The sequence below is a fragment of the Podarcis melisellensis genome (assembly GCF_964234715.1).
Source record: "Podarcis melisellensis genome assembly, chromosome: 6".
In the NCBI taxonomy this organism is placed as follows: domain Eukaryota; kingdom Metazoa; phylum Chordata; class Lepidosauria; order Squamata; family Lacertidae; genus Podarcis; species Podarcis melisellensis.
In genome coordinates this window covers 79156670-79171092 of record NC_138538.1, presented here as the reverse complement: position 1 = coordinate 79171092, position 14423 = coordinate 79156670, and the positions used below count along the sequence as shown (strand labels likewise).

General features: G+C 40.7%; 1 protein-coding gene across 2 annotated transcripts in view; it reads left to right on the top strand.

The window, feature by feature from the left end:
* CAMSAP2 (calmodulin regulated spectrin associated protein family member 2) overlaps positions 1 to 14423 on the top strand; it is a 74932-nt gene that overhangs the window by 7606 nt on the left and 52903 nt on the right. For both annotated transcript variants that reach the window (XM_081914802.1, XM_081914803.1), the window contains exon 2: positions 13281 to 13540. In XM_081914802.1, the coding sequence (XP_081770928.1) occupies positions 13281 to 13540 (260 nt within the window). The remainder of the gene's footprint in view (positions 1 to 13280; positions 13541 to 14423) is intronic.

Sequence of the window (14423 nt, the reverse complement as noted above, 5' to 3'; positions counted from 1 at the left end):
ACCTATTTTACCCATGACCATTCACAAAGAATGTGTAAGTGATGGCACAAAAATCCTAATTAACGCATGCAGTGTGATAAAAATCGTTTAACCTAATTCAAGTCACAGTTGATAGAATTACAATTGTTTGATAAATTGCAGTTCAGCAGCTCTCCTTAGAAGTTCCACTGTTTGAGAAAGGCCACCTTAAGGTCAGTGGCAGTGTCTCTTGGGATGCTGTTTTCTGAATATTGCCATTTCTGTTGTGAGATTTGTATTTTATGTAGGGACTGGGCTGTTTGTCTCATTTGCCAGCAGATAGTAGCATGTAACAGTGGGAAATGGAACAGATGAATAAATCATTGATATTGTTGTTAACATTATTAGGATCTATAATAGCATTGCTGAGGAGATAGATTTGGGGATCAAACTGGTGTTTGGATATATTGCAGGGCCTGATGCTTGTGTTTGTGCCTCTTTTCTGTGGCCTATTGTTGCTGGTGGGTAGCTGTTTTAGGTTAGATGGGTGTCTGTAAGCAAGGACTGACTTACCACCCCAAGACCTGTAAGAGGGAAGTTCCATTGTCCAGGATGGGTTGTACATCCTTGATGATGATTTGTACTTGTTTATTTGAAAGCTTTTTCTTCTACATCCGTCTTGTAGATTATTCCTGGATATCAATCTGACTTTGTGGATCTCTGGTGTGCCACTGCCTTTGCAGAAACTTGCCTGTTACTGTTACATTGATTCAGCAACTAAACTAGACTATCCTATAGCTTTATTCTTCTTTGTTCTATCGCTACCTTGCCTCCCATCCTTCTGCAAGTTAACTATGTTGACGTTGCCCACTGGGGCATATCATAATTAAAAAGAGCTATGTACTTACAGAATTTGTGCACTTTAAGCACAAGCCAAAAAATAAATAAAAATATTTGTCCCTATATGTACTTAGGGTGGTTCTGTTGTCTTCGCCCCTCCCTCTGGAATTCCTTGAGGGCTTTTCAAAGCTAAATATATATTTCATTTCCATATGAACCAGCAGTGGCAGTCTTGTCCTTGAACAACTGCCTGAGGTTAGTAGTCAGCTGAGTAAGGTAAATAAATTGAAACCCCACGCAAAACCAATTTCAACTGGAAATGTGTGTGTTGCACTCAAGTAAGCAGCAGGTTTGCAGGCTGGAAAGGCTTCCTCCTGGGCATCCTCCCGGATTTGTAGGTGTGCATCTTCTCAGTTGTAGATGATAAAGCAGCTCTTCCTCTTTCTGGAAAAGATACCTCCCACATACCTCTTCTGAACCAGACTACTATAAGGTGGTATGATAGGGCTCCCTTTGCAAAAAGTGGCTGTGGTGATGGGAGCTGGAGGAGACCAACAACCTCTAGAGGGCCATATGTTTGAATGTGTATGTCTAGGGTCAATGGATAAAACAAACACCATTGGCTGTACTTCTGGATAAGTGTTTAATGGTTACTGTATTTACATTTGTCTAAAAATCAATAAAAATTTATTTGTTTTTTATTTAAAAAAATCTAGGAGAAAAAAACATGGACAGCTAAGACCCCCCACTTTTCCTTTTGCTTCCATCTATAAATATTCTGGAAATTAATGCTTTATCTATTTGCTGAATGATTTGGATGGTTTGTAGCTACAATTTTATTGTTTGAATTTTGTTTTTACTTTTAGCTGCCCTCTTCTTGGAGAACTTGTATAAATAGAGCTGTGGACTTTGTAGATTTATTTCTTTAAATAAAATGTGTTCCCCACCCCATTCCCCACCCCATTCCCCACCTGCTGACGGAAGCAGCCCATTCTGGCAAAGACCATGTGAGCTCTTTCCCCACCTATTTGCCTTCAATGCTTAGGGCAAGGTTTTGCTTGGGACCACTCGCTCCCATATGGTAGATCTGACATGGAATCAAGGTAAATTGAGAGGCTTTGCTGTCAGTGTCATCGTGGAACCTTTACTGAGTGAGCACAAGAAATTGGACCTTTTTGTGGTGGTGCAACCCTGGATACTCTCTTGATTGAACTTCATGAGGCTTCCTCTTGTGTTTCTTCCATCAAAACTCAGAGTCGTATTTTGACAGGCTATTAATACGCAACACTTAGTTTTATGGTTGCCAAGTTTAATGCCAGTCAGATGGGCTGCATATAAATAAGAATAAGAATAATAAGTACAATTATTATTATTATTAGTCTTGCTGCTATTAAGGTTTGTTGTTGTTTGTTATAGTGTTGGTTGTATTATGTCTGCTGTAGCTTTTAGAAATTGATGTATTTTTAGGATCATATTGTACTGCTTTATGGTTCTGCTGAGTACTGCTCTGTGTATATTTAGTAGCATCAAAGGATTTTAATTATTGGTTAAATTGAGAAGCAAGGGATCTTTCTTAAACCTTCATTTTTCTTGCCAGTAACTTGGGGCAGAGATCCAGAGATCTGTATTGTATCTTGCACTTGGGAATGTTTTGTTCTATATAGAGCCAGAGGTTCAAGATAAGCTCTGGGCACCAGTGCTTCAGGAGTGCCACTTACCGGTGAGGTGAGGACAGAACAGAGGTGGGGTTGCCTGTGTCTCATCTTAGTTGCCTGTGCCTAAAGAAATAAGCAGCAGAGCTGTCCAACTTTGCCTGCTTTGTGTAGTATAGGCTGCTCCCAGGGGTAACCTCTGCTTCTACCGCAGAATCTTCAGAGCGACATAAAACTGGGCTGTGTTTCTATAATCAAGACTTCAGCCTCTTTGTGGTAAATGCTTTCTGAAAGTGGAACATAAATTACTTCCTGATGCTATCTCTCCTCCATCTTAAAGTCATTCCTACTAACTTCAGTTGATAATCTTACCAACGTTATACTTATGGCAAGCCAGTATGTACACAAATAGCTAGTTAAAACTGCTCCTTAGCTTTACTGCCTGACTTCATAGCCCTTTGGGATAGCAGAGAAGCAAGCAGAACATTAATTTACCAAATTTAGTATCGGGTTCCCAGTTACTGGCTTATTGTAAACTTAAGGTGGGAGCCCCATGCTTCTTGTTCACAACTGCTACATGCTATATTTTATCTATCTATCTATCTATCTATCTATCTATCTATCTATCTATCTATCTATCATCTATCTATCTATCATCTATTTATTTACAGTGGTACCTCGGGTTAAGAACTTAATTTGTTCTGGAGGTCTGTTCTTAACCTGAAACTGTTCTTAACCTGAAGTACCACTTTAGCTAATGGGGCCTCCTGCTGCCGCTGCGCCGCTGTGCACGATTTCTGTTCTCGTCCTGAAGCAAAGTTCTTAACCCAAGGTAATATTTCTGGGTTAGCAGAGTCTGTAACCTGAAGCGTATGTAACCCGAGGTACCACTGTATTTATTATATACTGCTTAAAGCTAAAACCCACGGTGCATATCCACGGTACTTATGCAAGTGGAAATAGGTTAGCTAGAATTCTTAAGTGTAAACTGTTCATTTTCATGACCCAAGACGTCCTCTTTTTATCTGTATCTCCAGAAGCTGTTTGAGGCATGTCCACTGGAGCTTCAAATTATTTTCTTAATGCCAGATTGCAGTCTTCTTCTGAAGTATCCCTCAGTTTTAAAAAATACGATACTGTAGAGCTAACAAAGGAAAGGAAAACAAAGTGATCAAGACTCAAAGCATCTTTTGTGCAATGAAGTCTAAAAGATTTTGAGACACTAGAAAAAAGAAAGCTGTGGGTGAGGGAGTGAATGAGAAGAGAGAGAAACAAGTCTCTCCTAAAGGACTAGGATATGGTTGGTCATCTAATTAAATTGATAGGCAGGAGGTACAGGACAGACCAAAGGAAGCACTTCTCCATACCAAATCAATTTACCAGAGATCTGCAGGTTTGCCAGGGTAAATGTTCCCACCCGTCCCTCTGGTGAGCGTGGTGAACCTCAACCCAGAAGCTGGAGAAGGAATGGGTTATCATCTCCAACGAAGCACTCTGTGCTCTTGGAAATGCACCACAACGACCCCCAGCTCTCTTTTTCAGCTTGAAGCTGAGGAAAGGGTGGAGGTGTTTCACAGTAGTTTTCCTGTGTTTGGGATAAACTCAAAAGGCCTCAGAAGCACTGAAAATGTGGGAGTGATCCTTTATTTCCTTTGCAGCTCCAAGCTCAAGAGTAAGGCTAGAGTGTTGTTTTGTTGTGCTCCCCCAGTTCAGTGTGATTGTAGGAGTGATCTTCTTCCTGAACCATTAGGAAGAAGGCTGGGCCTTGTCTTCTGATAAGGTGCTTGGAATCCTGACAAAGTGCCAAAATGTTCCTCACAGTTTTCCCCGGCCTCTGCTTTTTACATGAGTGTGATAGATGAGTACATACAGCTGCACCATCACATCTGCTTATCCCTTAGGAGTGCTATCTGCTATAAGGATTTGGATTCACATGGTTTCTGAGCTGCAGCGGTTAGGTATTCACTCCATCAACTTATACTAAGATCAGAGCAGACTTAACATTTCCCAAATGTCATTATGCTTAACTCAACTGGACAGACTCAGCTATACAAACTTAATTCATAGCTCCAAATTTATGAATGAGCGACATAACATGAATGTGTGTTTTTTAAATTCAAAATTCATTGTTGAAAGAAAGCTACAGTAGAAATGTTTTATGCTCAGTGTTCCTAGACAGTATGAAGCCTGCACTAGGAAGAAATGAAGGTCATTAAGTAATTTGGACAGTGTATTCTTCTGTATAAACTAGCATTCTCATTTTTATTTTATTTTTTAAGATTACCCCAAAAAATAAGTTTCTTTTTAGTGCAAATCTGTAGTCACTTGTGATTTGGTTACCTTTGAACTTTTGTTAATCTATATGATGCATAAGACTCTCCCATACTAACAGATTGCGAAGGACAGAATATCATATTCCCGCCATGGATATGGGAGACACATTTTCAGGAACTCTACAAGGTGGGATGGCGGGAGAGGCCAAATCACTCAAAACATAGCAAACCTCCCAAAGTAGGGCCCTGTAACAAGGACAGAGATTGAGAGCCTCGTAAAGAGGTAAAGGACCCCTGACCGTTAAGTCCAGTTGCAAACGACTCTGGGGTTGCGGTGCTCATCTCGCTTTACTGGCCGAGGGAGCCGGCGTTTGTCCACAGACACTTTTTCCGGCTCATGTGGCCAGCATGACTAAGCCACTTCTAGCGAAACCAGAGCAGTGCACAGAAACGCCGTTTACCTTCTTGCCGGAGCGGTACCTATTTATCTACTTGCACTTTGACGTGCTTTCAAACTACTAGGTTGGCAGGAGCTGGGACTGAGCAGCGGGAGCTCACCCCATCATAGGGATTTGAACCGCCGACCTTCTGATCGGCAAGCCCAAGGCTCAGTGGTTTAGACCACAGCGCCACCCAAGAGCCTGGTAGCTCAACTGAAACAGGGGAAAGCACAGGTCATTAAAAACAACCTGGATTTCTGGGCCCCTAGCCTAGCCACACTTTACACATGTATTGATACGTACTTATCAATGTATTCCCAAAGACTGGGGACTTTCATTGTCCCAATATACAAAAAAGGCAAGAAAGAGGATCCCGCAAACTGTAGACCAACCAATCTCCTTAACACAATAAGTAAACTATATGTAAGACATCTACAACAGAAATTCCAAGATTGGCTGGAACTAGAAAGTATACTTGCAGAGAAGCCTGCTCAACTATTGACTAATGTTTTGTTCTTCAATGCCTAATAGAAAAGTACCCATCTAGTAGCACTGTCTCAGTCTATGTGGCCTTAATTGACTTCAGAGCAGCCTTGGACTCTATATCCAGAATTAAGCTATGGGAGACCTCCACACTAGACAGACGCCTGCTATACTTAATACGCACACTACATGAAGAGACCTCGTTAAAAATACGATGTAACTCTCAGGGCCATCTATCTAATGCAATTGAAACCAAGAAAGGTTTCAAGCTATGGTGCATATTGGCCCCATTTTTATTCAATTTCTATATAAATGATATGGTACCCCTCTACCACAATATGAACTTCAACCCTCTGAAAGTAGCAGGAAAGCATATCCCTGTGCTGCTTTACGCAGATGACACAGCAAACCTCTCCAGAATTCCTTTAGGCCTTAAAAGAAGCATGTAAACACTGGCAGCGTACTGCAAGGAGAGCAGACTAGAACTACATTATCAGAAAACCAAAATCATGGTTTGCAAAAGGCCCAAACCTTGTCCGTGGTACATTGGTGGCCTTGCTCCCTTAACTATTAAGAACCGTTTCCAAACGACACGGAAATGTTTAGTGATAAACATAATAACTCTAGGCTTCACCCTGCAGATCCTACTTGACATGGGGTATTGTGATAGGAATTTTATGGTCTTAGATATATGGTAATGTTCATAACCGCACATACATAGATCAACACAGGAAGGCTAACCTGGAACCATTTTGATTCCTAAACTGAGCAAATGTTTTCTCTGCAAGGTCAAACTGGAAAAGCCTCCCCATTGTCTTTTCCTTCACAAATCCTGTCTTAAGAGTATGTCTCTGTTTGAATAGGGTGTGAGCCTGTGACATGGCCAGGAACTATTTATCACTACAAAAGAATGGCCAGGCTACCAAGGAAATCCAATCAAGTAACCTGATCTTGATCTAGAGGATGGGAATTTCAAAAGTCTTTATAAGCCCTTGCACAGCATTTTTGTGGGTCCTCCTCCTTTCCTGCGAGTGAGGGGAGCACCCTGTTGCAACAGATCAATAAAGATCAAGCTTACTAGCTGCTTTGCTTTTCAATATTCTCTGGTTGGCCTCTGTTACTTTCTCCTACCAATAGGGAACCTATATAAGGACTCTATATGGGCTCTTGGATACCCCATAAGGGAAAAGGGCATATTTTTATTTACAACAGTATGAACAAGCAAAAAACAAACAAACCATCAAACAGCACCTGGAAGATACCAAATGCCAAGCAGATCTAGCCAAGTACCCGAAATTTTTAATCAGTGAAACCAGAAGACACCTCCCAGATGCCATATATAACCAACCTTAAAATTCCAAAACAGTGAAGGGCTTTCACTCTGGTCCACTGCCAGGCCCTCCCTTCAGCCATTCAGGAAGGCTGCTTTAGGAAGACATCGTACAAGGAGAGAAAATGCCCATGTGGGCAACTAGAAACAACAGAATATGTCTTTTTTCACTGCCAATACTTATACAGATATAGGTTCATCTTGCCTGTACTATATAAATTCCCAGGTCGCACAGAACAACTTTATACCTCCCTGCTACTTCAAGATGAAAACCCAGATGTGACATACTCAGTTGCTAGATTCTGCGCTGTCATGATGGCGGTTCAGTTTGCACCACAAATGAGGCCGAAAATGCAAGATCTGTGGCTCCTTCACGCTCCCTCCCTTATAGTCACTTTTACCTATTTGTCCCTGTTTCTGTCTTTTTAAGTATGTTTGATACAATCACCTTTTAATTACTAGTTTTTATTCCTTACCTGTTTTAAGTCTTATGTGCTCATTTTATCCGTATGTTTTATCTTACGCTTCTCTGTGACCGAAATAAAGTTTGATACTCATATGATGCAAGTACAAATTCTTTTTATTACCTCAGAAGTATTAGTGAAAGTAAGCTGCTGTAGTATTAAGCCAATTAATTTTCGTATCTAATTTTTTTGGAAGCAGGGTGAATAGTCATTATAGTTCATTAATACTTATTCTGAGACAAATCTTTGTGAATTCAAGCAACTTAATCTACAGAAATGGGATTACTTTGGAATGCGTTCTGCAGAAGAGAAAATTAAATTCAGTGGGAGTCAGGAGTCCTGTTTTTTTTTAAAAAAATTAGCCATATAAACAAGAGCACATGTTTAAAACCTCTTCAAACCTGCTTCTATTTAAAAGATACTGTAACAGAAAGTATATTTTCAGTTCTTGTGAAGGAGCAAAATGGCATGGTAAAGAGAATCACAGGATAATTTAGAAAATCTAATTAGTGTAGCAAGGCAGGGCAGGAAAGATGAGACATACGTTTAAAAAAGGCTTTGACATTTTTGTTGATCTTCCTGCTTGTTGTTGGCTCTGTAACTCGCCAAGCTGTTTTTTCTCCCTATAAAGGAAGTAGCGGTTTTCTGATTTGATAGTAGAAGATAAGGCAATCCCTGTTCTTTCTTCAAAGCTATGTTTGTACAGTAAATCTCAACGAACTTCATTGGGGCTATGAATATTATTCTGAATCTCTTTTTAAAAACTTCAAAACTCGCATCTCCTTCAGTATGGTGATAAAGTGGCAAATGAAAGTTCTCCTTTTCATTTTAAGTTGATTTGGTGTTAAAATCTGAAGAAAAACAGAGAATCTTAGAATTGTAGAATTGGAAAGGGATCATGAGAGTCATCTAGCCCAACCCCTTGCAATGCAGGAATCTTTTTGCTCAACTCTGGACTCGGTGCCAAGGGCCTTCTGGCGGTTCCCTTGCTGCGAGAAGCCAAGTTACAGGGAACCAGGCAGAGGGCCTTCTCGGTAGTGGCACCCACCCTGAGGAACGCCCTCCCATCAGATGTCAAAGAGAAAAACAACTACCAGACTTTTAGAAGACATCTGAAGGCAGCCCTGTTTAGGGAAGCTTTTAATGTTTAATAGACTATTGTATTTTAATATTCTGTTAGAAGCTACCCAGAGTGGCTGAGGAAACCCAGACAGATGGGCGGGGTATACATATTGATTTATTTAGCTCTGGTTTGCTTAAATAGCCAACAATGGGCTGTGAAGCTGGCTTGTTTCAACAACACATAGTTAAGGTTAACCATGGTTCTTGGTTCAGGTGAAACAGTAAACTGTAGTTAATCAAAAACAGAAAGTTTCAGTTCACCTTTGTAGTCTTGCCAGGAAAGCACATGACTCCCAAGTCTCACTGGGGTTCCTTGTAAACTGCATGTTTAGTCTTGAATCTGAATTCAGACAATGAATCTGCCTGAAAGAGAAGCTTAATTCTCAGAAATGGCAGATGAGGAAGAAAACCTGTATTAGGCTGTACCACATCAGACTGCAGTTTAGGGTTTACATGATTGAATGTTCCAGAATAAAAATAAAATCTATGGTATAGAAGCATGGACAAGTCAGGGAGAAGGCTTGACTGAAACCTAGGAGAAGTAGTCACCGATGACTGACTTTAATTAATCTGGTAGTATAGCTGTAATATTAGAATAGGCAGAAACAACACCAGTGCAATTGTATTTTATTTTTATGTAAAGCCATGCAGTTTGGAAGATAAAAATAGTACTGTGTTCATTATTCTGTGTGCCAGAGTGGGTGGATGTGTGTATTTTTCAGTTTATTCTGACCTGCATTATCCTGAATGTTCGTGCCAGTGTATCTGGCAGCAGAGTAGGAACATGTTTTATGATGTTCCGGATTGGCACTTCGTAAGTGCCTCTTCTGCTGGCAAAGGAAATCTCAGCCATTCTTCTCGAATTACATTTCCCTACTTGTGTTTTGCAAATGCTTGCCGAGGAATAGCTAGGGTGCTTCTGACCCGGTTGCTGATGTTTCAAGGAAATGGTTGGCATGAGTAAGTGGATGGTGAAGAGGTTTTCGGGTGCTGTGTCAGTCATACATAGGGTTAAAAGCAAACTTTGAATCAGGAAATACTGGGTTCAAATTTCTTCTTGTATAATCTCACTGGGTGGCTTTAGGCAATTATGGTGGGATAATGCTGCCGTCCGCTGCAGGGCTTACTGTCATTCCGTGGGACACTTCATACTCACTAAAGCAGTATATGAATGTTGTTTGTTATTGGATTTTTGTCTTGACCACTCCTGTAGTATAAAGAGATGACCCAAAGCCTCTTCCTGTTTAGGTAGAGATCTTTAATTTGTGCAGTGAATAATGATATATGGGTAGAGACAAATGTGGAACAAAGATGGCTGTTCTAATTTTACTCAAAGCTTGTGGCCAGGAGTTCATATAAAGACTAGGGCATTTTTTTTTTCCAGCCGGAGCTCAGTTCTGGCCCCTCTCAGGTGGGTGCCATTGCCATTCTAAGAGAAGAAGGAAATAGTTCATGGTGAGCTACAGCACCTCTTTTTCTAGAAAAGTAGCACTGGGTAAAGACTCAAACCATCAGGAGAAAGACGTTGTGTAACCTCCTACTTAAAGTGGGGTGAGACAAGAACTTCACTCCAAGTAGGGCAAGTTCAAAGTGAGCGTTGTAATACCACCTTGCGATTTTGCTGGCTAAATAAATAAATAAGAATTCCTTTTAGACCCTGAGTACAAAGTGGGCAGGATGAGACTGAAGGCAGTTCTATTTCCCACAAGTAAGTTAATTGCCATGGTTCTGCTCTTGATTTTCAAGGTGAGCTAGTGAAGGAGGCAGATGTTTCTCAGTCCTCTGCATCATTTTGGTTTCTGGGCTTGAATTCCATTAACTGACAAAAGATGTAGAACTTAGCTGCTGACTTCTTCTTTTTTCTTTTTTCCCTCCCCTTAGCTTCAGTATTTGCATCCATAGATTCTAGATTCAGGTAGATAGCCGTGTTGGTCTGACGCAGTCGAAATCAATTTTAAAATACAGTATCTGAAGAAGTGTGCATGCACACAAAAGCTTCTACCCAGAACAAACTTAGTTGGTCTGTAAGGTGCTACTGGACAATTTTTTATTTTTTAAATTTATTTGTACCAATAGAATGAGTGCTGTACAGCAGCCGTGAACATGATATGGAAGCTCTTGTTTTGGGGACTTAAATAGTCTTGCAGACAGAATTGCATTAAACATCTCAACCCAGCACTCTCTAATAAACCTCTTTGATCAACGCCAAACCAGTCTTGTCTTTTAGACACCCTCTTCCTTCTGCTACCTCCCTCCAATGGTCAATTCAGTTTATGGCATTTCGTTTATGCAAGTGCTCTGAAGGTTGCATTATTTTGTAGAGTTCCCAGCACCTGCATGGACGCGTCATGTCAAAGTAGTTTAGCTTCCCTATATGCCCTCTCTATATTCCAGGATTTTCTATTAATTGAATCTGCAACCGCCAAATATCAAAATCAACCTCACCTGCAGGTTTGGGTAGATCTCTCCAAAAACATTTCAATCAATAAGAAGCATAGTTGTTGTTAGCTTGTTCATGACATCTTCCACAGCCATTTTTTGGTACTATTTTGGGTACTGGCACAGATATAGTCGTTGAAGGAAGAAAACATTCTTTATTGGCAGGATTGGACCTTGACATACTGTCTAAATGGGCCCACATGTTTGTTTGTATGTTGTTCGTTTTTAAAAAATAATTTTTATTAAAGATTTTCTTTGTTTACAAAAGTATGTGCATTATCTCTTTTCTTAGGTTGTAAAGTCTTTTTTCATATATCAGTTACATATAATGTGAGGCATTGGTGTTGTATACAGAATAAGGTTGGGGAAGAAGAAAAAGGAGGGAGTGGTTAACTTATATTCTTATATTTAGTGCATATTGGGGTTTTTATGTCAGCATCATTTGGGTAGGTTCTCTTTCTGTTTGTTTATTATATTTCCTTAGTAGTGAGAGAGGTTGGGTGGGGGGCCCAGGGCACGGTTGTGTTTAGTTGGCTGCAGTGAGACTTGTTTGCCTGGTGGGCAGAATTGTTGGGTCAAGTTAATACTGTCAGTGGGTTTTTGTTGTTATCTTGTTGGGCTGTGTATGTGATAAAAGGGAGCCATATTGGGGTGAAGGCATCCTCTTCTATTTGATGGGGCCAACATGTTGTTTAAAGAATCTTGTAATTTCATGTCAGGCACGTTTGACAAAAGTCGGCTCATCCTAATGCAGTGATGTTTTTAAGCAGAGGCTTGACAACCATATGTCAGGAGTGCTCTGATGGTGTTTCCTGCTTGGCAGGGGGTTGGACTCGATGGCCCTTGTGGTCTCTTCCAACTCTATGATTCTATGAATCTATGTTGATCCTAGTTATACTGTTCACAAAATTCAACTTATTACTTATTGTATAATTTTAGTTTCTACAAATGAGCAAAATTAATAGGGTTGCCCAGAAATTTGCTGCAAACCCCAAAGTTAGCGGATTCAGCCTGGAATAGATACCCTGATGCCATCTTGTTTCCACAAATGTGCAATAATAGATAAAGATGATATTAATAAACTGGCACAGGTTGGAAGTTTTTCACATTTAAAAAATGCTCGGTTGAGCATGAGACTCTTAATTTCAAGGTTGTGGGTTTGAGCCCCACATGGGGCAAATATTCCTGCATCGCAGGGGGTTGAACTAGATGACTCTCGTGGTCCCTTCCAGCTTTACAGTTCTATGATTCTATGTTGTGTGCCAGGGAGGAAGCACAAAACCAAACCCCACAACATATAAACAGTAAATAATAGCTTTAGGTTGTGGTTAAAAACTTAAAAGGGTTCTCCCCCCCCCCATATGTTGTGCAACTCATTCCGTACTTGTCGGTTCCTTATTAGCTTTGCTGCATCAAGTAGGATGGTGTCCCTGAGGAGCAGACGGAACAATGTGGGAAAGCAGTAATCGGAATACCTCACATTAAAAACAACAACTAATTGACCACCTTATTCAGCTGCTTTGAAGATCGGGGAAGTGCATCCTTGTAAATCAGCCACTTAATATTAGTAGCTTCCACACTTTTTTCACTAGCTTGCTGGATGCGGCAGAGGAGGAACAGAGAGCTGCTGTGTGCAGAGGAAGCAGCTCCCCTTCTTTAGCAAACTGTCTTTGCTGGGCGCTGAGGAGGGATGGAGTATGCAGTAGAATTCTATGCGTCGTGACTACCAGGCTAGTGGTAAAATACAAGGGTGGGGAAGTGGCACCGGAGGAGGATATGAACAGCTTTCCCCCCATTCCAGATGCCTGGTAGAAATTTCCCCACTGAGGTAGGGACAGCTTCTGGGGCTATTTCTGTTGGGGAAATGGTGCAGCTGGAAGGGCTTTTTTAAACACCCCCAGTCCTACTACCACCTGCTCCATCTTCAAAGCATCTGTATGCTAACAAACCTTAAGGATGGGATCTCAATCATGAATTTTTGACATCCTGTGTAGTTTGACCTGAGGATGGTGTAAGCCAATGCATACAAAAACATTGATTTGACCCATTGCAGCTCTGCAGGAGCTAATGTGCATAATTAAAGTTGGCATTATTTACCCCTCTTACCCCCAGGGTAGGCTTTGGGAAGTTCTTCAGGGTGGGGAGTGAAAGGCAGTCTTGTAATGTGAGTGTTCCGCTTCCTAAAAATGATAAAATGTAGGGATTTTGCACTTCCGACTATAATAATTCAAATAATTACAAATAATGTAATTCAAAGGCTTTCCCCTCTTCTTTTGTAGAAAACGTACCAGAGGATCTACGAGAACCATTTTATACGGATCAGTATGACCAGGAACATATTAAACCTCCTGTTGTTAAATCGCTGCTATCTGCTGAATTCTACTGTCGTGCTGGGAGTCTTATTCTCAAGAGTGATGCTGCCAAACCGCTCCTGGGCCATGATGCAGTTATCCAAGCCTTGGCACAAAAAGGCCTCTATGTCACTGACCAAGAGAAGCTAGTAACGGAGAGAGACTTGCACAAGAAACCCATTCAGATGGTGAGTTCTGGCATTAGAGTTTTGGCATTAGTGGTATACCTGGCTGTTAGCAGCATTTCTGTTTGAGTTTGAAGTTTGTAATGAATTAGCTTTTAAAAACGTTCCATAAATTGAAGTCACATCTTACTTTGCAGTAAATAGATATGATATACCTATTTCTTCAGTGTTTCTCTCACTTGTTCACAATATTCAGATTCTGGAATTCTGGAAATTCAGAAAGTTGTTTTTTGGGTACCAGGGCAGACAACATGGTACCATCCAGATGGTGCTGGTCTGCAGCTCCCATCATTCCTGAATATTGGCTGTACCAACTGGTGCTGATGGGCGTTGTCGTTTACAACATCTGCAGGGCCCCATATTGGCTCTGGATAGTAAGAACATTTGACTTTTATATTCCATTCTACCCACCTAAGTTATGCTTGGAACATACACATTGAAATCAGTAGACATAAGTTCATCATTACTAACTGTGGGTCTGCTCAGAGTTTGACTTACTTGAATACAACCCATTGTCTTTTATTTGAATAAGAGTATACTTTGCCTAGTTATATAGATTCTTAGATTTGGATTAAAAATCAAAAGCATGTGAATTATATATTTTTTTAACATAGTATGTAGCATAATTTACTAGGGCATCAGTTCAGAAGGCCAGAAAGCAGCAAAACATAGAATCTAGGGTGCACTCTGTTTCCATAGGACAGGGGCAGCCAGTGTGATGTCATTCAGATGTCATGGACTACAACGTCTGTCATTGTTGGCCTGCATAGTCAGGGATGATGGGTTTTGTAGTCCATAACATCTGGAGAGTATCCTACTGTAGGATAACATCTACACCCAGCAAGCCTGGCACAGAACCCAGATTGAACAGAGTTCATTGCCAGAA